General features: G+C 44.8%; 1 protein-coding gene across 1 annotated transcript in view; it reads left to right on the forward strand.

The window, feature by feature from the left end:
* Positions 1 to 25,966, forward strand: part of AFAP1L2 (actin filament associated protein 1 like 2) — a 105,860-nt gene that overhangs the window by 60,206 nt on the left and 19,688 nt on the right. The window contains exons 6-13 of the mRNA XM_040435196.1: positions 1,337 to 1,548; positions 1,634 to 1,813; positions 3,027 to 3,125; positions 3,240 to 3,324; positions 11,751 to 11,855; positions 13,871 to 14,082; positions 17,251 to 17,396; positions 19,256 to 19,364. Coding sequence (XP_040291130.1) covers positions 1,337 to 1,548; positions 1,634 to 1,813; positions 3,027 to 3,125; positions 3,240 to 3,324; positions 11,751 to 11,855; positions 13,871 to 14,082; positions 17,251 to 17,396; positions 19,256 to 19,364 — 1,148 coding nt within the window. The remainder of the gene's footprint in view (positions 1 to 1,336; positions 1,549 to 1,633; positions 1,814 to 3,026; positions 3,126 to 3,239; positions 3,325 to 11,750; positions 11,856 to 13,870; positions 14,083 to 17,250; positions 17,397 to 19,255; positions 19,365 to 25,966) is intronic.

Consider the following 25,966-nt stretch of genomic DNA (forward strand, 5'->3'; position numbering starts at 1 on the left):
GTATTCTATGGAGATTCTAGTATGTAGTGTGGCACCATACAAAGTGTGTAATGTCTGCCGATTCCTGACTGGGGCGCCGTATAGCGGCGGCAGAACGATACATTCCGATCCTCTGATGTAGACACAATATCTTATCCCACGTTCAGATATCACTTCACAGGAATGAGAAAAGGAAACTTCCCTTCATAAAGGTCACAGGAGTCGCAGCGCGGCCCTGGTCATCTCCTCATCCCACCGGAGTCCGGCGTCTCATGTATCGGGAACGGTCATACGTGTGTTTATGTAGTCGATATGAAGCGGTAGGGTCACACCTTTATGACTGATCTCGCCGTGGGTGCGTGATTTTCCCCCAGAAATAACCTGTGATGCAATGTTTGGAGTGTCTGGCCACAGCGCCATCTGTTATTTCCTGGAAAATATGGCGCAATAGATTGATATGTGTCCCGGGGGGCATCGGGGCCCATTCATAGAAACTAGAGCAGGACAAGCATGGCCACGGCTGGACCCTGGGGTCGGGCGCTGGGATAGTGAGCGGCTTCACTTCATGGTAGATGGGGGTGGGGCGGTATATGTAGACTGGGGCCCCTCGTCCTGAGTCTTTATAATAGGGGCTGTCAATCCAGCAGCGGACATGTTACTTGTTATTTTTCCTGCATGATGTAGAAAGTTCCGTCACCTCGCCCGCATGGAGGAAACTTCTCACGGATTATATAGACCTGATAGGAGAAGGTTTTATCTGTGGACGCCGCATGCCGGACGTCCCGAGAAACCCAGATATAAACATGAATGAAGTTTCCATGTCACAAACGTATACAAGTTCTGTGAAATGCGAGAGATAAAAGTATCTGAAAGGAGTCGCCTCGTCCTGTACATAAACGCGGTCATGTGACTGGGTCGACGTATTAAACTGTATATGTGGCCCCCCTGTCTGCAGATCTCTGAATGTATAGAAACCTCCTCAGTCACCCAAAAAATCTATTTCAAGTTCTATGGTGAATAGAGGACGGACACGAGGGGGATGCAGCTGCAGATTGTGAGACTGCTGTGCATGCTGTGAGAGGGGAGGGGAAGAAGAGCCCAAGGTCTTGTTACAGTGTATCAGTGTGAGCTGAGCACAGCAGCAGCAGACCTCTCCTGTCCTGGACTCCAGACTGATAGCTCTTATTTAAACTGAAACATTGCAACAAACTCTCAGCTGTGTGAGCGGGACAAAGTCAGAACAGGATTTCAGCCTCTGAATGTGACCAGAAATTTTTCCGTTCACTAAATGCAGGCATAAATTCTTCAGCCTTACCCTGTGTCCCGCACATAGTTTACTTGTTGTGTTGTCTTACAGAGGACGGAGAAGCTGTCAGCAGTTCATATGAGTCGTATGATGAAGAAGAACATGCCCGGGGAAAGTCTGCTGCACACCAGCACCAATGGCCATCAACGGAGGCTTCCATCGAGCTGATGAAGGACGCCCTGATCTGTGCTTTCCTCTGGAGGAAGAAGTGGCTGGGACAATGGGCAAAGCAGCTGTGTGTGATCAAGGACAATCGACTACTGGTAAAACCCATCCCCTCACTTCGTCATCCCGCTTATTGACCGCCATTACTTGGTTCAGTAGATAACAGCACATTTTCCTCCTCAGTGTTATAAAAGCTCCAAGGAGCAGAGTCCTCAGCTGGACATCAGCTTACTCGGCTGTTCTGTGACCCACAAAGAAAAACAAGTCCGAAAACAGGAGCACAAGCTGAAGATCACTCCGACTAATGGCGATGTGATCGTAATGGGGATGCAGAGCAGGGAGCAGGCTCTGCAGTGGCTGAAGGTAGCGTCTTATGTTAGGCTTACGTGGAGCTATCAGAGCTCTCTACTACAGTCTCCAGCACCATGAGCACCTAGGAACCTCCACCACCCACTCATCTTGTCCAGAATATTGGTTCTGAACTTGTGCTTTGTCACAATGTCACACCCCACCACCAGTCACCATGGTCATGTGCATGTCTGTTATGCTCATGTAGAACCAGCAGACATCTGTTAAGATCATCTAGAACTAAAAGTAAAAGTCTATTATGGTAATCTAGAACCAGTAGATATCTGTTATGGCCCTCTAGAACAAGTAGATGGCTGTTATGGTCATATAGACCCTGTGAATGTTTATTATGGTTATCTAGAACAAGTCGATATCTGTTATGGTCATCTAGAATCAGCAGATGGATGTTATGATCATCTAGAACCAGCAGACATTTCTTAAAATCATCTAGAACTTAAAGAAGTATATTATGGAAATCTAGAACCAGTAAATATAGGTTATGGTCCTCTAGGACAAGTAGATGGCTGCTACAGTCCTCTAAAACCTGTAGATGACTCTTATGGGCCTCTAGAACCAGTAGATGGCTCTTATGGTCCTCCAGAACCAGTAGATGGCTCTTATGGTCCTCCAGAACCAGATGATATAATCTCCGGTGATTTAGAACTAGCTTTTGTATACAATAATGAACTAGAAGTTGTCTGATGAGCAGAACTTGCACGTATTCTTGTTTTATAGCTAAATTGTTCTTACATTTATAGAATTTATTGATAACAAGATGAAGAATGATGTCCCTGTAATGATGACCCCGCTTCTTCATCTGTGGGGACTGAGGGGGAGAAGTTACATCTGTCATGTAGAAAATAGAAAGATTGTATTAGCACATCAGCCATGAGAGCGAGGTCCTAACATCCTGAAACTTCAAAGATCCTAAGATAAAAGCTAATATTTCCTCATAAAATCTACAAGACCCAATAAATCAGAACGAGACAATGGACATCAAGCATTCGGGTCACCCTCACACATCCCAGGTCATGAACACATCATAGTAATCACCACAGCATTAGCAGTCCTACATTTTCTAGACTTTTAGGGTCAGGGACTTGGGCAGAGATCAGACCGCAACCATGTGAATATTCTTATCTATGACCATTACTGGGGTGTCAGAACATTCACTGCAAGGAGCCCCAAAAAAACTGATGGGTGTAATAATGGAGTCTCTGTTTTTCAGGTTATCCAGGACATCAGTGGGATGCAGAGTGAGTCCGTCCTGGAGAGTTCACTGATCACAGCCGACAATCAGAGACCCGTCCACATCAAAGTACAAAGTGTAAGGAGGGTCTGTCAAATCTCTGTCTGGGGCACAAGGAGATGGACAGAGGGGCTGAGCTCCGAGGATATAGGCTTGGACTATAATACTCTGATAATGTATTGTATATCACAGGGGGAACTAACGGACAGACACTCCGCAGCCTCCGAAAGTGGGAGCAGCACAGATGGACCCCCCGAGACCCACGAGGTGAAAGAAGGTAAAATAGAAATCAGATGCAGAAACATTAACTGTCCATATATAAAGACAGATACTGAGGATTACACCCGGTATACAGGACAGGAGAAGTGGTACTGTGCAGTGTATATATATATACAGAATAAGAGCAGATACTGAGGATTACACCCGGTATACAAGACAGGAGAAGTGGTACTGTGCAGTGTATATATATACAGAATAAGAGCAGATACTGAGGATTACACCCAGTATACAGGACGGGAGAAGTGGTACGGTGCAGTGTATATATATATATATATATACAGAATAAGAGCAGATACTGAGGATTACACCCAGTATACAGGAGAATTGGTACTGTGCAGTGTATATATATACAGTACAGACCAAAAGTTTGGACACACCTTCTCATTCAAAGAGTTTTCTTTATTTTCATGACTATGAAGGCATCAAAACTATGAATTAACACATGTGGAATTATATACATAACAAACAAGTGTGAAACAACTGAAAATATGTCATATTCTAGGTTCTTCAAAGTAGCCACCTTTTGCTTTGATTACTGCTTTGCACACTCTTGGCATTCTCTTGATGAGCTTCAAGAGGTAGTCCCCTGAAATGGTTTTCACTTCACAGGTGTGCCCTGTCAGGTTTAATAAGTGGGATTTCTTGTCTTATAAATGGGGTTGGGACCATCAGTTGCGTTGAGGAGAAGTCAGGTGGATACACAGCTGATAGTCCTACTGAATAGACTGTTAGAATTTGTATTATGGCAAGAAAAAAGCAGCTAAGTAAAGAAAAACGAGTGGCCATCATTACTTTAAGAAATGAAGGTCAGTCAGTCAGCCGAAAAATTGGGAAAACTTTGAAAGTAAGGGCTATTTGACCATGAAGGAGAGTGATGGGGTGCTTCACCAGATGACCTGGCCTCCACAGTCACCGGACCTGAACCCAATCGAGATGGTTTGGGGTGAGCTGGACCGCAGAGTGAAGGCAAAAGGGCCAACTTTCACGGCGGGCGTGCACTCAGACTCACAGATAACCCACCAACCAGACTCTGGGCGAGAGACAGGGGAAGGGTCACCTCCTAGCTAATCCCTGACCTCTTTCCCTGCGCTGCTCAGCCCACATGCAGACCTTAATGGTAGGTATGATGTGTCCCCGTGCCTGGGCTGAAATACCCTAAATTCCCTAAAATGGTGAAGAGGGGAAATAAGAGCAGCCTGCTCGCACAGAACCTGGATGGGAGATATGACACAAAACAACCAAACTTGAAATCACACTTATCTTTCTGAGCTGGAACAGACAACCTTCCTTCCTAGCTTCCAAGACCACAATGATTCCTATAATCCGCTCAGAGCACTTGGATGGTGTGCTATTTAAACTAATGACTCCACCCAGTGCACCTGATGAGAGGCGGATCCAGCACAGCTCCAAAACAAACACTAAACTCGTGCTTCTATCCTGGCCGACCTCCGCACATCGTCAGAGTGGGGCATGACAGTACCCCCCCTTCTACGGGTTACCTCCGGACACCCCGGACCAACCTTATCCGGATGGGACCTATGAAAAGCCCTCACCAGTCGGCTGGCGTTGACATCCAACCCCGGAACCCACATCCTCTCCTCAGGGCCGTATCCCCTCCAATGCACCAGGTACTGGAGGGAACCCCGAAGAACTCTAGAGTCGAGAATCCTGGAGATCTCAAACTCCAAGTTTCCCTCGACCAGAACAGGAGGAGGAGGCAATGGCGATGGTTCCACCAGTCTCACGTATTTTTTTAGTAAAGACCTGTGGAACACATCATGGATCCTCCAAGTCTGCGGAAGATCCAGCCGAAACGCTACAGGATTGATCACCGCAGAAATTTTATATGGACCAATAAATCTTGGACCCAGTTTCCAAGATGGCACTCTCAATTTGATATTTTTAGTGGACAACCACACCAGATCACCCACACACAGGTCCGGACCAGTCACACGTCTCTTGTCAGCCATTCGTTTATAGCTCTCACCCATCTTCTCCAAATTCCCTTGAATCCTCCGCCAGATGGAGGATAAGGCAGAAGAGAATCTCTCCTCCTCTGGCATCCCAGAGGAACCAGTCCCAGAAAAGGTACCAAACTGAGGATGGCGACTTACCCGTGGACTCCTGCCTACGGTTATTAAACGCAAACTCTGCTAAGGACAAGAATGAGGACCAGTCCTCCTGATTCTCAGCCACAAAGCACCTCAAGTAGGTCTCCAGGTTTTGATTAGTACGCTCCGTCTGACCATTCGACTGCGGATGAAAAGCCGAAGAGAATGAAAGTTGAATGCCAAGCCGAGAGCAGAACGCCCCTATCAGAGACCACATCCGAAGGAATACCATGCAATTTCACAATATTATCCACAAAAATCTGCGCAAGATTCTTAGCGTTAGGCAGACTAGTTAGTGGTATAAAGTGAGCCATTTTACTGAAATGGTCAACTACCACCAAAATCACTGTTCTCCCGGAGGAACTCGGCAGATCCGTAATAAAGTCCATAGACAAATGCGTCCAAGGACGAGACGGAATAGACAATGGAAGAAGTGAACCAGCCGGTCGAGTATGAGCAACCTTTGACCGAGCGCAGGTTTCACAAGCTGTCACGTAATTCTCAATCCTCTTTTGTAACCCTGGCCACCAGAACCTCCGGGATACTAGATCACAGGTGGACTTACCACCAGGATGTCCAGCGAGAACAGTATCGTGATGTTCCTTGAACACCTTGTATCGTAGGCCCTCAGGAACAAACAACCTCCCTGGGGGACAAGAACCAGGAGCCCCCTCCTGGGCTCCCAACACCTCCATCTCCAATTCAGGGTACAGAGAGGAGACCACCACCCCATCCGCTAAAATCGGCGCAGGATCCTCTGAATCACCTCCCCCAGGAAAGCTGCGAGACAAGGCATCTGCCTTGACGTTCTTGACCCCTGGGCGAAAGGTAACCACAAAATTGAACCTGGTGAAAAACAGTGACCATCTGGCCTGCCTAGGGTTCAGACGCTTGGCAGATTGCAGGTAAGCCAAATTCTTATGGTCAGTATACACCGTAACGGGGTGAGACTCCCCCTCCAACCAGTGACGCCATTCCTCAAAGGCCAACTTGATAGCCAACAACTCTCTATCTCCAACATCATAATTCCTCTCGGCGACCGAGAGCTTCTTGGAGAAAAAGGCACACGGGACCCACTTGCCAGGAGATGAACCCTGTGACAGCACCGCTCCAACCCCCACCTCTGATGCATCAACCTCCACTACGAATGGCTGAGACACATCCGGCTGCACCAGAATGGGAGCAGACGCAAAACGCTCCTTAATAGCCGAAAAGGCCTGCAATGCCTCATCCGACCAGACAGAGACATCGGCGCCCTTCTTGGTCATATCAGTGAGAGGTTTTACTGCGGTGGAATAATTCGAAATAAATTTTCTATAATAATTCGTAAACCCCAAGAACCGCATCAAAGCTTTCTGATTCTCTGGTCGGTCCCACTCCAGAACCGCCCGGACCTTTTCGGGGTCCATATGAAAACCAGAATCATAAAGCATGTATCCCAAGAACGGAAGCTCTTGCACCGAAAACAAACATTTCTCCAATTTGGCATATAATTTATTCTCCCGAAGGATCGTCAAAACCTGTCTCACATGATCCTGATGGGTCTTCAGATCAGGAGAATAAATTAAAATGTCATCTAGGTAAACTACTACGAACCTCCCCACCAAGTGATGAAAAATGTCATTGACGAATCGCTGAAATACTGCTGGCGCGTTCGTCAACCCAAAAGACATAACCAGGTTCTCAAAATGACCCTCGTGCATATTGAAGGCCGTTTTCCACTCATCCCCCTCCTTGATCCTGATCAGATTGTAGGCCCCTCTCAAATCCAACTTGGAGAACACCTTGGCTCCAACAATCTGATCAAAAAGATCAGAGATCAAAGGAAGGGGATATGGATCCCGGACTGTAATACGGTTCAATTCCCGGAAATCCAAACACGGTCTCAGTGATCCATCCTTTTTCTTCACAAAGAACAAACCTACTGCCACTGGAGACTTAGATGGTCTAATATGACCCTTTGCCAAACTCTCGGCGACATACTTTCGCATGACCTCTCTTTCGGGTTGAGAGAGGTTGTAAAGCCGAGACTTTGGCAACTTAGCCCCAGGAATGAGATTAACTGGACAATCATAGTCTTGATGAGGGGGCAATTCCTGAGCCCCACCCTCCAAAAAGACATCCGCAAAATCTGAGAGATACTGAGGTAAAGCCGTAATGGACACACCAGAGATACATGTGCCAAGACAATTATCCGAACAAAACTCGCTCCAACCAATGATTTGTCTCGCTTGCCAGTCTATAATTGGGTTATGTCTAGTCAACCATGGCAACCCCAAAACTATAGGAGCTGGCAAATCCTTCATGACAAAACAGGAAATAATCTCAGCATGTGAATCACCCACCCCTAAGTGAATACCATGAACAATGTGAGTAAGGCTTCTTTGAGAAAGAGGGGAAGAATCAATTGCAAAAACACGAATCTCGTTCTCTAAAGTGCAAGTACTTAGTCCCAGGCCTTGAAGAAAAAGAAAGTCAATCAGGTTTACCCCAGCACCACAATCAAGGAATACATCAACAAAAACATTTCTTGACTCTAGCGCCACCATAGCTGGAAGGAGAAAACTGGAACTGCAGGGAGCTTGCATACCTGCCTGCTCCACCACACCATTCATACTACCAAGTGTCAGGGAAGTTTTTTTTTTCTTTTTTCTTTTTCTCTTCCACCTGTGGTTTAACATAAGGACAAGCAAAAATAAAATGACCCCTCTTTCCACAATAGTAACATAGTTTGTGCACTTTCCTAAAGTCTCTACTATCAGAATGGCAAGAAACCTGACCCAACTGCATGGGTTCCTCCCCTACTCCAGAGTTACCTGTAACATCACCCTGGGAAGCAGTAGAGACGAAACCACTCACAGAAGGGGTAGCTTGCGCGGAGGGAGCCTATACCTCTCTCTGATACGTCTATCTAGCCGTACTGCTAAAGACATGACGTTCTCCAAAGAGTCTGGGTATTCATGAAAAGCAAGGGCATCCTTCAATCTTTCAGATAACCCCTGACAAAACTGACTACGTAACGCGGGATCATTCCACTCTGATTCAGTAGCCCGCCTCCTAAACTCAACACAGTAAGCCTCTGCAGTAAGTTCCCCCTGAAACAAATTACGTAATCTCAACTCTGCCATCGAGACCCGATCTGGGTCATCGTAGATTAATCCCAGAGCCTTAAAAAATTCCTCCAGCGACCGGAGGGCCCGAGAACCAGGTGGCAGAGAAAAGGCCCAGGATTGCGCGTCCCCTTTAAGCAGAGAAATAACTATACCTATCCTCTGACTCTCACCTGACGACGATGGACGCAGCCGAAAGTACAATTTGCAGGATTCTCTAAAACGGTTAAAGTCATCCGTATCTCCTGAAAATCGATCAGGAAGAGCCACTTTAGGCTCCACACAAATTTGACCTGCACCAGCTGCCAGAGCATTCTGACACCGTGCGACTGAACCACGCAGCTCCACAACCTCCAGGGAGAGCCCCTGCAAGCGGTCAACCAGTGCTTCAATTGATGCCATCACAAAACCGCTGAGTAATGGCAGTCACAGTATGGCGGATTATAATGTCACGGCGGGCGTGCACTCAGACTCACAGATAACCCACCAACCAGGCTCTGGGCGAGAGACAGGGGAAGGGTCACCTCCTAGCTAATCCCTGACCTCTTTCCCTGCACTGCTCAGCCCACATGCAGACCTTAATGGTAGGTATGATGTGTCCCCGTGCCTGGGCTGAAATACCCTAAATTCCCTAAGATGGTGAAGAGGGGAAATAGGAGCAGCCTGCTCGCACAGAACCTGGATGGGAGAGATGACACAAAACAACCAAACTTGAAATCACACTTATCTTTCTGAGCTGGAACAGACAACCTTACTTCCTAGCTTCCAAGACCACAATGATTCCTATAATCCGCTCAGAGCACTTGGATGGTGTGCTATTTAAACTAATGACTCCACCCAGTGCACCTGATGAGAGGCGGATCCAGCACGGCTCCAAAAGAAACACTAAACTCGTGCTGCTATCCTGGCCGACCTCCGCACATCATCAGAGTGGGGCATGACACCAACAAGTGCTAAGCATCTCTGGGAACTCCTTCAAGACTGTTGGAAGACCATTTCAGGGGACTACCTCTTGAAGCTCATCAAGAAAATGCCAAGAGTGTGCAAAGCAGTAATCCAAGCAAAAGGTGGCTACTTTGAAGAACCTAGAATATGACATATTTTCAGTTGTTTCACACTTGTTTGTTATGTATATAATTCCACATGTGTTAATTCATAGTTTTGATGCCTTCATAGTCATGAAAATAAAGAAAACTCTTTGAATGAGAAGGTGTGTCCAAACTTTTGGTCTGTACTGTGTGTGTATATATATATATATATATATACAGAATAAGAGCAGATACTGAGGATTACACCCGGTATACAGGACAGGAGAAGTGGTACTGTGCAGTGTATATATATACAGAATAAGAGCAGATACTGAGGATTACACCCGGTATACAGGACAGGAGAAGTGGTACTGTGCAGTGTATATATATATACAGAATAAGAGCAGATACTGAGGATTACACCCGGTATACAGGACAGGAGAAGTGGTACTGTGCAGTGTATATATATATACAGAATAAGAGCAGATACTGAGGATTACACCCAGTATACAGGACAGGAGAAGTGGTACTGTGCAGTGTATATATATACAGAATAAGAGCAGATACTGAGGATTACACCCAGTATACAGGACAGGAGAAGTGGTACTGTGCAGTGTATATATATATATATACAGAATAAGAGCAGATACTGAGGATTACACCCAGTATACAGGACAGGAGAAGTGATACTGTGCAGTGTATATATATACAGAATAAGAGCAGATACTGAGGATTACACCCGGTATACAGGACAGGAGAAGTGGTACTGTGCAGTGTATATATATATACAGAATAAGAGCAGATACTGAGGATTACACCTGGTATACAGGACAGGAGAAGTGGTACTGTGCAGTGTATATATATACAGAATAAGAGCAGATACTGAGGATTACACCCGGTATACAGGACAGGAGAAGTGGTACTGTGCAGTGTATATATACAGAATAAGAGCAGATACTGAGGATTACACCCGGTATACAGGACAGGAGAAGTGGTACTGTGCAGTGTATATATATATACAGAATAAGAGCAGATACTGAGGATTACACCCGGTATACAGGACAGGAGAAGTGGTACTGTGCAGTGTATATATATATACAGAATAAGAGCAGATACTGAGGATTACACCCAGTATACAGGACAGGAGAAGTGGTACTGTGCAGTGTATATATATACAGAATAAGAGCAGACACTGAGGATTACACCCAGTATACAGGACAGGAGAAGTGGTACTGTGCAGTGTATATATACAGAATAAGAGCAGATACTGAGGATTACACCCAGTATACAGGACAGGAGAAGTGGTACTGTGCAGTGTATATATATATACAGAATAAGAGCAGATACTGAGGATTACACCCAGTATACAGGACAGGAGAAGTGGTACTGTGCAGTGTATATATATACAGAATAAGAGCAGATACTGAGGATTACACCCAGAATACAGGACAGGAGAAGTGGTACTGTGCAGTGTATATATATACAGAATAAGAGCAGATAAGAGGATTACACCCAGAATACAGGACAGGAGAAGTGGTACTGTGCAGTGTATATATATACAGAATAAGAGCAGATACTGAGGATTACACCTGGTATACAGGACAGGAGAAGTGGTACTGTGCAGTGTATATATACATTGATAATAAGGGGCCGTTTATGGGAACATTTGCCGCTTGTTGCTGTGACTGATCCTTTGTCCGGACGATGGTAATTTCCACTACAGGACACTTCAGTCTGGACACTGGGTCTTTGTCCGGGGACGTTCGGCTTCTGTGGACAATTATAGAGCAGAAATAGGAAGCAGCTAAATAAATTCCTTCAGCGCCTCTTCCGTTGTCTGATCTGGAGCAGAATGTCCGTCACCCTGCGCCGCCCTGAGATTCCTGCACCTGAATAGTCCTTGCTGCGGGGAATTCCTTGGGGTGTGGAGGCGATTCACGCGCTGTGATCATCCTACATTCTTGCATAGATTTTCCCAGTGTGTTGACCTACTGTTTTCTTGGGGTCAGTGCAGACAGAACCATGAATCTGGATACCTCGAATTTTCCTTAGAGAAATTACTCCATACAATACATACATACTGGGGGGTTCTGCGGGGCCAGAGGTGATGCCAAGCAGGACCCCAAATCATCCAACAGATCCCAACAGTTCCCCTATTTCTGTGCTCTCTCCCAGTGAAGAAGAAAGGTTCGTCTGGACTAAAACTCAGCAACCTGATGAATCTGGGAAGAAAGAAGTCGGCATCTATGGAGAGCCCAGAGAAGACGCTGGAGACCTCCAGTATGTAGCGCCCCCTGCAGGGGGTTTATATTCTCCACTTGTAAATATTTTCTTGTTCACATTCAGGGATAGCTGTATAAAGATGGTGTCCTGAGCAGCAAGTAATGCGCTTCATACAAGAATTTTATTAAACAAATATTGCCATAGAGCGCCCCACAAGACTGGCGTGTGGTAATGGTAAAGTCCCTGGTGGTCTAAAGCAGTGATGGTTCAGTAGGGTACCTTGTGGTCCACAGCAGTGAAGGGGTTAATGGGTAGGTTCATAGTGGTATAGAGCAGAAAAGAGGTTAATGCTAAGGTTCCTGGTGGTCTAGTGCAGAGAAGGGGTTACTGATGAGGTCCTAGGTGGGCAAGAGCAGAGAAAGTGTTAATGATTAAGTCTCCAATGCGTAAGACCACCGTAATTGGTGGACTATGGCAGATAATGGGTTAAAATGGTTAATGTTTAGGTCCCTTTGTTGTGGAGAGCAGAGAAGGGGTTAATGTTAAGGTCCCTGGTGGTCTCTAGTAGTGAATGGGTTAACGGTTAGGTTCCTGGTGGTCTAGGGCAGAGAAGGGGTTACTAGTAAGGTCCTTGGTGGGCAAGGACAGAGAAGGGGTTAATGAAAACGTTCCTGTTGTGGTCTAAGGCAGAGAAGGGGTTAATGGTTCCCACGTAGGATACAGAACAGACCGTAGCCTCCAGCACTATTGTGTTACATTAGGGCTCCCACAATATGGTCTCATGGGGACCCCGATCAATGTGTGGGGCCAGTAAGTGCTCCTGACCCACCAGTGCCCCCCAAATTAACGGAGCCGTCCTGTTGTGAGTCAGCTGCTTCAATGTATCCTGGTTAGGCCACTTTCACACTTGCGTCGTCGTTTTCCGGTATTGACATCCGGCAGAGAATCTCGATACCGGAAAAAAACGTTTCCGTTTCGTCTCCATTCATTCGGAATGGAAAGAGATCCGTTCAGGATGCATTAGGACGTCTTCCGTCCCATCAGCATTGCGTTTTGTGTCCGGTCATAAAAATGGACAAAAATGGATCCAGCTTTGAAAACAATGTAAGTCAATGGTGATGGATACGGTTTTTTAGGAGCCTAAAAAACGGATCCGTCACCCATTGACGTTCAATTTATGTAGGGACGGATCCGGTCTTTTTCCGTTTGGATTTCACACAACCGCATCCTAACAGAACTGATGCAAAATCCTCTACTGGATCTCAATACCGGAATTACAGACGCAAGTGTGAAAGTCGCCTTACTCAATATTCATCCAGGAATTAAAGGAAGTCTCCGTTCCCAGTACACAGAGCACGCCCTTTTCTTTGGCTCACATTGTAGTACGTTATGTGACTATCATCTGCCTGTTCAGCTGTACAGAATATGCAGGTGCCATGTAATCGCTATGGAATCAGTACCTGCCGTACCGGCGGACCATGCAGCCGCTATGAGGGCTGAGAACCCAGTCTGTTTAATGTGAGTTGTATTCATCTCCAGTGAGCTCCCCCTAGTGGCGGCTGAAAGTAAACAGATTTGTATCATTTTACTGTATAAAAGACACTTACAGACACTGTGCAGCCAGGTATACTGAATGTGGTATGTCTTATTTTCTTCACCTTTTTTCCTTCCTTCTTGGTAGTGACTTAAGGCAGGTTTACACACTGCAATGTACAGCTGATTGTCGGAAAGGAAACGTTCCTTCCCGACAGGCGGCTGCTCGTTCAGTAAAAGAGACGGCTGTAGTTACAGGCAGCGATCTCCTTCACGGTATAAAGACGAGGGGTCACTATTGCCATCACTTGTCCTCATACAGCTGCAGTGTCTCTGGGCAGTAGATCGCTGTTTAGACCGCGATGACGGGATCACCCGATGAACGAGCGTTTTGCTCATACAGCAGGTGATCAGCGATGAATATTCCCGACAATCTGTCCAATATGTGGTCTAGTTCAGCTCTGCCTTCCAGGTGCTTAGGGGTCTCACACTGCAGCGGGCAGTAACGGCAGAGATGTCACCAATATCTTTACTTGCAGATTACCTGAACGTCTTAATAAACAGTCACTGGAAATCTCGCTATTGTTGCATTAAGGACGGACAGCTTCATTTTTACCAAGACAGGAACAAGAATAAAGTTGCAATACAGCCAGTGTCTCTAACAGGATGCGACATCATTCCTCAGCCATCTCCAGACCACCTGTACTCCTTCCGCATCCTGCACAATGGGGAGGAGCTCGCCACCCTCGAGGTAATCATATAAAATATGTCACATACATACTATATAACTACTATAATACTGCCTCCTATGTACAAGAATATATCTACTATAATACTGCCTCCTATGTACAAGAATATAACTACTATAATACTGCTCCTATGTACAGGAATATAACTACTATAATACTGCCTCCTATGTACAAGAATATAACTACTATAATACTGCTCCTATATACAAGAATATATCTACTATAATACTGCCTCCTATGTACAAGAATATAACTACTATAATACTGCCTCCTATGTACAAGAATATAACTACTATAATACTGCTCCTATGTACAGGAATATAACTACTATAATACTGCCTCCTATGTACAAGAATATAACTACTATAATACTGCCTCCTATGTACAAGAATATAACTACTATAATACTGCCTCCTATGTACAAGAATATAACTACTATAATACTGCCTCCTATGTACAAGAATATAACTGCTATAATACTGCCTCCTATGTACAAGAATATAACTGCTATAATACTGCCTCCTATGTACAAGAATATAACTACTATAATACTGCTCCTATGTACAAGAATATAACTACTATAATACTGCTCCTATGTACAAGAATATACCTATTATAATACTGCTCCTATGTACAAGAATATAACTACTATAATACTGCTCCTATGTACAAGAATATAACTACTATAATACTGCCTCCTATGTACAAGAATATAACTACTATAATACTGCTCCTATGTACAAGAATATAACTACTATAATACTGCTCCTATGTACAAGAATATAACTACTATAATACTGCTCCTATGTACAAGAATATAACTACTATAATACTGCTCCTATGTACAAGAGTATAACTACTATAATACTGCTCCTATGTACAAGAATATAACTACTATAATGCTGCTCCTATGTACAAGAATATAACTACTATAATACTGCCTCCTATGTACAAGAATATAACTACTATAATACTGCTCCTATGTACAAGAATATAACTACTATAATACTGCCTCCTATGTACAAGAATATAACTACTATAATACTGCCTCCTATGTACAAGAATATAACTACTATAATACTGCTCCTATGTACAAGAATATAACTACTATAATACTGCTCCTATGTACAAGAATATAACTACTATAATACTGCTCCTATGTACAAGAATATAACTACTATAATACTGCCTCCTATGTACAAGAATATAACTACTATAATACTGCCTCCTATGTACAAGAATATAACTACTATAATACTGCTCCTATGTACAAGAATATAACTACTATAATACTGCCTCCTATGTACAAGAATATAACTACTATAATACTGCCTCCTATGTACAAGAATATAACTACTATAATACTGCTCCTATGTACAAGAATATAACTACTATAATACTGCCTCCTATGTACAAGAATATAACTACTATAATACTGCCTCCTATGTACAAGAATATAACTACTATAATACTGCCTCCTATATACAAGAATATAACTACTATAATACTGCTCCTATGTACAAGAATATAACTACTATAATACTGCTCCTATGTACAAGAATATAACTACTATAATACTGCCTCCTATGTACAAGAATATAACTACTATAATACTGCCTCCTATGTACAAGAATATAACTACTATAATACTACCTCCTATGTACAAGAATATAACTACTATAATACTGCTCCTATGTACAAGAATATAACTGCTATAATACTGCCTCCTATATACAAGAATATAACTACTATAATACTGCCTCCTATGTACAATAATATAATTACTATAATACTGCTCCTATGTACAAGAATATAACTACTATAATACTGCCTCCTATGTACAAGAATATAACTACTATAATACTGCCTCCTATGTACAAGAATATAACTACTATAATACTGCTCCTATGTACAAGAATATAGCTACTATAATACTGCTCCTATGTACAAGAATATAACTACTATAATACTGCTCCTACGTACAAGAATATAACTACTATAATGCTGCTCCTTTATATAACTTCTATCTGATGTGTATGGAGTTGCTCTTTTTTCTGCTGAGTTATCGCTTTCTCTTTGATACCTCTCCGTCTGGATTGTATCGCCCTCTGGTGGATGAGTTGTGTATCTACATTGACAGTTCTTTGACCTCAGAATGTTTCTCACGACTTTTCCGGTTAAGTCAATATTTTTGGAAGATTTTATATAAACTTTATGTTTTGCATTCTTTATTGCGTCTTTCTGCGGTTGTTATTTTAAGGTTTGTCTCATCAGGATATTTTGAGCTGGTTTTCTTCCATCTGCTTTGGTCCTGCTCTGTACACCATGGTCCAGATTTACTTATGTTGTAGATGGCGGTAGCATTGCCCGGCGGTCTCTCCTTTACCAGGGGCTCCGGTTGGAGGAAGAAACCCCTTCCCGACTCTATAACATCTATTGGTTGGCTTAGGCTACTTTCACACTAGCGTTTTAGTTTTCCGGTATTGAGATCCGTCCTAGGGGCTCAATATCGGAGAAAAACGCTTCCGTTTTGTCCCCATTCATTTTCAATGGGGAAAAAACTGAACTGAACAGAACGGAGCGCTCCAGAATGCATTCCGTTCTGTTTAGTTGCGTTCCCAGACCAGAGAGAAAACCGCAACAGTAGTTTGCTTTCCGTCCTGGGATGCAGAGGAAGACAGATCCGGCATGACCCCCAATGCAAGTCAATGGGGACGGATCCGTTTTTTCGGACACAATCTGGCACAATAGAAAACGGATCCGTCCTCCATTGACTCTCAGTGGAGTTCATGACGATCCATCTTTCCAATGTTAGAGGTAATAGAACCGGATAGTTCATGACGGATGCAGACGGTTGTATTATCAGTAACGCTGGTGTGACAGTAGCCTTACTGTGAGACACATTTTTGCACCAGAATTGTGGTTCCAAATGGCGCACCTTAGGCCCCGTTTTTTGTAAAAGTCGCCCTCTCTCTGCTAAGCCCCGCCCCTTATTGAACATTTCAAGAATAAAACTGTGGAATCCCTAGATGCAGCAAATTCCACCAATTTGCAGACAGATTTTTGGCGCAGACACATCAGTAAATCTGGGCCGGTGTTCCCGATCTTCCAGTGACCGTTTTTTCCTACCTCTCTTTTCACGGTTGTGACGTTGTGTGTTTTTGTCGCAGGCGAAGTCCTCGGAGGACATGGGTCACTGGCTGGGGCTTCTCTTGTCCGAATCTGGCTCAAAATCAGATCCAGAGGAGTTTAGCTATGACTATGTGGACGCGGAGCGCGTCTCCTGCATCGTTAGCGCAGCCAAGAACTCCTTCTTGTGAGTGTCCGAAGCCGCCATCTTTATGATGAGTATAAATATATAGTGGACCCTGAGCAACATGGAAACTTGCCCCCAGTATGTCTGCCATATTTACATTATACTGCCATATACAACCTACATAACCGACATTATAACATTATACTGCCATATACAACTATTATAGTAATATACTGCCATATACAACCGACATAACCGACATTATAACATTATACTGCCATATACAGCTATTATAACATTATACTGCCATATACAGCTATTATAGTAATATACTGCCATATACAACCGACATAACCGACATTATAACATTATACTGCCATATACAGCTATTATAGTAATATACTGCCATATACAACCGACATAACATTTTACTCCCCTATACAGACCACATATTTTTCTGCCATATACAACCCACATAATATACTGCCATAAACAACCTACATACTAACATTATACTGTCATATACAGCCCACATAATAATATACTGCCATATACAGCCCACATACTAACATTATACTGCCATATACAGCCCACATAATAATATACTGCCATATACAACCCACATAATGTTATACTGCATATACAACCCACATAATACCATTATACTGCCATATACAACCGACATAACCGATGAAGGTGTCATCACTCGTCCTAGGAAAAGATGGAGAAGACTGCAGGGTTAGGCCTCCTGCACACGGCCGTTTTTTTTCCCCGTTTACTGGCCGTTTTTTGCGTTCCGTATACGGTCCGTATACGGAACCATTCATTTCAATGGTTCCGCAAAAAAAACGGAATGTACTCCGTATGTATTCCGTTTCCGTATTTCTGTTTTTCCGTTCCGTTCTAACATAGAACATGTCCTATTATTGCCCGCAAATCACGTTCCGTGGCTCCATTCAAGTCAATGGGTCCGCAAAAAAAAGGAACACATACGGAAATGCATCTGTATGTGTTCCGTTTCCGTTCCGTTTTTTGCTGAACCATCTATTGAAAATGTTATGCCCAGCCCAATTTTATCTATGTAATTACTGTATACTGTACATGGCATACGGAAAAACGGAACGGAAACGGAAACACAACGGAAACAAAAAACGGAACAACTGATCAGTGAAAAACGGACCGCAAAACACTGAAAAAGCCATACGGTCGTGTGCAATAGGCCTTACTGTGAGCGCCAGTGCCTTCTCAAACAGCTGATTGGCGGGGGGCCCTGGGTGTCGGGCCCCCACTGATCAGATACTGATGACCTTTCCTGAGGAGAGGTCATCAGCAGGCTTGAGCGAATCGAGCTTGGGATCCTAGATCTGAAGTGGATTCGTTCTAAAACTCTGTAGTGATGTTGTCCAGGGACCGGTCTCCGTACAGCATTGAAGTAGATGTGCTTTGCGGAGGCAAAATTAGTTACGTCAGACTTGGGTGAAGAACTTCGGGTTTTGATTCTACGACTTTAAAAACAGTAATCCGAAGTTGGATTCGCGCGTCCGTGACGCACATCCGTTTTAATGCTGTACAGAGACAGGAGAAGTTTTTAAACAAATTGACTTCAGATCTAGGATCCGAAGCTCAATGCGCTCAACACCAGTCATCAGTATAAAAATCTCAGAAAACCCTTTTACCGTTATTCCATTCGGGGATCATTTCATCTCCAACTGATCACAGTGACAGGGATTGTTTGCATACCGCCGTCCGTCCGGTATAACACCGCCCGACACTGGTAAGGGAACACTGGGAGCGTTTACTTTGCTCTTGAGGTTTCCGATGATCTCATTGGTGCTAAATAAGCTCCTCCCCCGGCGCAACCGACTAAAGTCCCATTAAATGTCTTCTGCCTTATGAACAATCGCTCTTCATCTTTGCAGCTTAATGCAGAGAAAATACTCCGAGCCGAACACGTACATCGACAATCCGCGCAATGGGAGGAGTCAGCAGGACGACCTGTACGATGATGTCGATGTGTCAGATACAATGGTAAGTAATGGAAGGGCTGGAGGTAAACGGTTTATCCAGCACTGCAGGGTAGGGAAGTATTTCCAGCTTTATTGAGGATGCACGTTAAAAACATTCCAGGGCATATAGCGCTTCGCCGTAATCCGGCAACGCGTTTCTACTGTTCTACAGTCTTACTCATGACTAGCATGGAAAACAGCGAGGTATATATAGGGGCTATACCCCCCTCCCCCATCATCAGGGGCAGATGCAACTGGTGACATTATAGTCCACAGAGAACACCTGACAAGAGCAAAAACAGAAGTAAATTAACCCTTTCACTACCGGAGGTATTAAAACAAAGCCAATACTGAAGTATTGTAGCTAGGTGGCTGTAGCGGGCTGGGCTTTATTTCGGTGAGAACTTGAGAAAACGAGTTCTTTTGTTATAACTTTTTTATATTTCCAGTCACATAGCTGTATGAGGGCTTATTTTTTAGCGGGATAAGTTGGACTTTCTAACACCACCATTGATTGTGGCATATAATGTAGTGGGAAGCGGTAAAAAAAAATTCCAAACTTTTATACTAACCTTTAATATGTTGTCCCTAACCCCCTAAAAATTTTTTTTTCTAATATACTTTATTTATTAGTTTTCAATTTTTACTGTACTTTTCCATCCCTAAAGCGCACCATTCACTGGAACGCTAAAACTCAGTTCTCCCTACACCGCCGAGTACTCATTTTATGAATGGGGCCGCAGCATCGCAGGGAGTACGGGCAGGAGCGCATATTGCTGCTCCTGCCGGTGCTCCCTGGACTATTACTAACTGCTGGCATAGCACATGGGTACCCTGTACCAATCTACGATGCCAGGATTAGCTGAGCGGGCTCCTGCCTGCTCCGCTCAGCTAAGAGAGCTGACATGCAGTTCTCCTCCCCTACTCCCTGCGCTGCTGCGGCCCCATTCATCAAATGAGTACTCCGTACTCTGCTGACAGCTCGGCGGTGTAGGGAGAACTGAGTTTTAGCGTACCAGTAAATGGTGCGCTTTAGGGATGAAAAAGTACAGTAAAAATAGAAAATTAATAAAGTATATTAGAAAAAGATGTTTTAAAGAGTTAGGGACAACATATTAAAAGTTAGTGTAAAAGTTTAGTTATTAACTCTTTAAACTTTGAAAAATAAATGTTTTTTTTACATCACCATATTCTGACCCCCATAACTTTTGTTATACTGATGTCAACTAAGCTGTTGCAGGACACTCTGTGGTTTTTATTGATACAATTTTGGAGTGTGTGTGACTTTTTGATCACATTTTATTACATTTTTGATGTAAGAGAAGCAATGAAAAAATGGCAAATCGTTAATTTTGACCCTTTTTCCCATTACGGCATTCGCCGTATTAGAATTTTTTAAAATATTTTAATAGTACAGGAATTTTCGTTCGCGAAATTTATGTATTTAGTTATTCATTTTTTTATTACACGGAAAGTGGGGTGATTTAAACTTTTATATTCTTTAAAAAAAAAAATTTTTGTAATGATTTTGAAGCTCATATATGAGCCTATAAATTCAGTTTTTTAATTTTTAAATTTGCACAATCAGGGATTTTTAAAATGAGTTTATGACTGTCAATTGCTTATTTCTTATGTTGGCCTGCCATCTGGTGGCCAAAATAAGAATGGCAGCATGAATGCTATCAACCTCGTCAGCGAGGCTGTGTTAGTATTCAGAGCAACTACCAACAGTCCCATTGGCCGAAGGGGGTGTGCATTTAGGCTACGTCTACACAACGACAAATGTCGTCGTGTAGACGTAGCCTAAGATGTCGTGATCTCACTTGATCATGGCTTGTAAAGCCTTTAATAACAGCGATCGGCATTATTGCCTGTCACGGTAATTATCTGTAGGTCTCTGCTGTTTGAAACAGCAGAGACCAGCAGGCCATGACGTGCAAGTAGGGCTGCCATCAGAAATTTTGGGGCCCCTTACACAGCTCAAGGCCTGGGGATCCCCCCCCCCCCCAATGGCCCGCTCCTACTCCGCCCCTTTAGAATAGGTCCTGACTCCTGACTGGCACTGTTATGGGGGGGATCTGGGGATGACACTGTTATGGGGGATCTGTGGATGACACTGTTATGGGGATCTGTGGATGACACTGTTATGGGGATCTGTGGATGACACTATTATGGGGGATCTGTGGAGGATACTGTTATGGGGGATCTGGGGATGACACTATTATGGAAGATCTGTGGATGGCACTATTATGGGGGGGGGGATCTGTGGATGACACTGTTATGGAGGGGGATCTGTGGATGACACTTATGGGGGGGATCTGTGGAAGACACATACAGTATATAGCATCTTATGCTATATGTGTCATCCACAGATCCCCCTCCATAACAGTGTCATCCACAGATCCTTCCATACCAGTGTCATCCACAGATCCCCCCCATAAGTGTCATCCACAGATCGCCCCCATAAGTGTCATCCACAGATGCCCCCCCATAACAGTGGCGGCATCCACAGATTCCCCATAACAGTGTCATCCACAGATCCCCCTCTCTATAACAGTGCCACCATCCATAGATCCCCCTCCCCGCCGCCCACAGGAGTATACATTTATAAACTGTAATCCGTATCCTGCAGTAACTTTAAATCAGCGCTCATCTCTTTACTACCTTACATTCAGCTCCCTCCAGTAACAGGCAGTGCGGGCGGCAGCGCTCACTCACTGACGTCACGCGCTTGCGCTGCTTAGTGGAAGGAGCAGGCGCGTGATGTCAGTGAGTGAGTGCCATCTGCACTGCCTGTTACTGGAGCTGAGTGTAAGATAGTAAAGAGATGAGCGCTTATTTAAAGTTACTACAGGATACGGATTACCTGTAGTGAGGCGGCCTATCACTCACTGACTGACTCACAAAAAAAAGAAAAAAGGCTCGGGACCGTCCGGACTCGGGACCAGAGTGCAATCAGGCCTTGATAGTACAAAAGGAGGGGGGAGAGGGAGGCGGCTTGGGGAGTCTATGAGCTCTATACGGAAACCCCTGACTGTGGCCAAGACCCAAGGGTCTGACGTGATGGCTAACCAGGCATGGAAAAAATGACGGAGTCTGCCCCCGATGTAATGGTCTGAAAAATCCCCCATTGGGGGAGGACTTACCGAAAGGTCTCCTGGAATTGGGATTCCCACGGAAGGATCTGGAACGCCACTGGCCGCCTCTGGCTGGGAAGAAAGGTGACGAGTTCCTCTGATCTTGGAAAGTGGGTCTCTGGTGAAAGGAGCCTCGGCCCGCGCTACAGGCCTGAAAAGTGGATCGGCCGGACAGGCGGCCCCTGCTACTGCCGACCCTGGTGGAGACCCTCCCCTGAAACACTCTACGCATAGAGGATTAGGCCGTAAACGCCCCTACAAAGCGACTCAGATCTTTTATAAAAGAATCGCCAAACAGAAGCCCCTGCGCGTCTTTACCTGCCTCAGTAAGGGCAAGGTTGGCCAGCTTGGGGTCAATCTTAGAGAATGGCCTTACGCGGTTCAATGGCCAATGATGTATTGGCATTTCCTGCGATACAAATCGCTCTCTGGACCCAGCCGCGTAGCTCTTCAGGGTCTATCTGCAAGCCATCTGCTCTGGCCACCTCAGCCATTTCCAACAGTTTAGTTAAGGGGCCGAAAACATCAAGGAGCTTGTCCTGACAGCTCCGTAAGGCGGAGTCCAACCCTTTACGGGACTTCCAGCCAGTCTTAGATAGGAACTGTGTCATTTTTGGGTCGACCACAGGAGTGTCGCAGACTTTGTTAGGAACCAGGGGCCTGGGGCACTCAGCTCTAAGCTTGTTACGTGCCTCCTTACTGAGCGGGTGACGAACCCAGCGCTCAAGGTACTTGCCCACATGGTCCGTAGGAAGCCACTCCGCCAACCTAGGGTGGTGGAAGGCGTCTGGGTCGAACATCAGTTCGCCCGAAGGGTCTACCAGGGCAGTGGCCAAATCGACTGCGGGTGAAGACGAGTCCCTGACTAGTGAAGACGAATTTGTCGGGCCAATGGGGTCTGGCCCCAGATTAGGGGCATCCTCCTCAGAGGGGTAACTATTGTCCGCAAACGTCTCAATGTCTGAACCCTTATCAGAGTCAGTGTCAGTGTCCGATTGTGCTCTAGCACATTTCCACGTACGCGCCCTTTCTGCCTGGCGCGGCAAGGCTCTCTTGTGTGATCCCAGCACGCTCTCATGGGTGGCAGTTCGCACAGCAGTCCTATTTTCCTGTGAAACAGGAGGGTCTATGGCGTTGGATGGCGGATTCATTAAAGGGGCGGCCTGCAGAACCTCTCTAGGAGGGAGGGAAGCCAGAGCCTGTGAAATGCTCTCAGACAATATAGTGGACATAGAGCCCATTGCCGCCATAATAGCATTGGAGACAGAACGCTGCAGCGCTAATGAACGAGGGTCTTCACTCTCAACCCTAACATCCTCAGGGGGAGGAGGGCAGGCCTGTGTGAGAGGCTGGTCAGGAGTAGACATGATGGTAGGTATAGATCTCTCTACAATAACTGGCTATAGGGCCTAAAGGGGGTATAGGCTAAGCAGGTACTTACAGGGAAGCAGTATAAAGTCTAGCAAAGACGAAATAAGCAGGAGCCAGGAGAGTCGGCGGCCAGTCCGGAGCGTGGCTAAGGGGGAATGAAGATGGCCGCCGGGATCTCTCGAAACGAGAGAAGCGCGGGCCGCACCGGGCGCAACGTAAGAGAAGTGGGAGGCGCAAGCAGGTACAGGGAGATGGGATAAAAGGCTAGAATGAGACAAAAGCAGAGGGGAAAGCGGCGGTCGCGGCCGAGAGAAAGGGTAGCAAGGTACCAGTTAGAGGATGATATGAGAGGGGGGAGAAGCCCCCCTTAACCAGGTGAAATAAGAGGGGGGAACCTGAAAGGAAAAAACCCTGCCTAGACATAATGGTGGAACACCATAGATATACAAATATATAAATAAACTGACAATCAGCAGCTATGCAGTAAAACTATATATATATATAAAATTAGTGTGGAACTAATACAAATGAAAGAACCGAAAATTGCAGCAGCAAAGAAAGAGGAAGATCCAAAGGAGGAGCGGCCTGTTATAGGGGCTGTCTGGGGGTGGGACGATGGTTACTATGGTTACATTGTTCTTTATGTAAATTTCTTTGCTGCTATTGGTGCAACAGTAAAGGAAGAGATAGCAATAGGAGCCTCCGTGTCTTGCTGTAAAACTCAGGATCAGTACAGGATAAGTAATGTATGTACACAGTGACTGCACCAGCAGAATAGTGAGTGCAGCTCTGGAGTATAATACAGGATGTAACTCAGGATCAGTACAGGATAAGTAATGTATGTACACAGTGACTGCACCAGCAGAATAGTGAGTGCAGCTCTGGAGTATAATACAGGATGTAACTCAGGATCAGTACAGGATAAGTAATGTATGTACACAGTGACTGCACCAGCAGAATAGTGAGTGCAGCTCTGGAGTATAATACGGGATGTAACTCAGGATCAGTACAGGATAAGTAATGTATGTACACAGTGACTGCACCAGCAGAATAGTGAGTGCAGCTCTGGAGTATAATACAGGCTGTAACTCAGGATCAGTACAGGATAAGTAATGTATGTACACAGTGACTGCACCAGCAGAATAGTGAGTGCAGCTCTGGAGTATAATACAGGATGTAACTCAGGATCAGTACAGGATAAGTAATGTATGTACACAGTGACTGCACCAGCAGAATAGTGAGTGCAGCTCTGGAGTATAATACAGGATGTAACTCAGGATCAGTACAGGATAAGTAATGTATGTACACAGTGACTGCACCAGCAGAATAGTGAGTGCAGCTCTGGAGTATAATACAGGATGTAACTCAGGATCAGTACAGGATAAGTAATGTATGTACACAGTGACTGCACCAGCAGAATAGTGAGTGCAGCTCTGGAGTATAATACAGGATGTAACTCAGGATCAGTACAGGATAAGTAATGTATGTACACAGTGACTGCACCAGCAGAATAGTGAGTGCAGCTCTGGAGTATAATACGGGATGTAACTCAGGATCAGTACAGGATAAGTAATGTATGTACACAGTGACTGCACCAGCAGAATAGTGAGTGCAGCTCTGGAGTATAATACAGGCTGTAACTCAGGATCAGTACAGGATAAGTAATGTATGTACACAGTGACTGCACCAGCAGAATAGTGAGTGCAGCTCTGGAGTATAATACAGGATGTAACTCAGGATCAGTACAGGATAAGTAATGTATGTACACAGTGACTGCACCAGCAGAATAGTGAGTGCAGCTCTGGAGTATAATACAGGATGTAACTCAGGATCAGTACAGGATAAGTAATGTATGTACACAGTGACTGCACCAGCAGAATAGTGAGTGCAGCTCTGGAGTATAATACAGGATGTAACTCAGGATCAGTACAGGATAAGTAATGTAATGTATGTACACAGTGATTGCACCAGCAGAATAGTGAGTGCAGCTCTGGAGTATAATGCAGGATGTAACTCAGGATCAGTACAGGATAACTAATGTATGTACACAGTGACTGCACCAGCAGAATAATGAGTGCAGCTCTGGGGTATAATACTGGATGTAACTAAGGATCAC

Source organism: Bufo bufo, chromosome 6 (genome assembly GCF_905171765.1).
Source record: "Bufo bufo chromosome 6, aBufBuf1.1, whole genome shotgun sequence".
NCBI classification, from domain to species: Eukaryota; Metazoa; Chordata; class Amphibia; order Anura; family Bufonidae; genus Bufo; species Bufo bufo.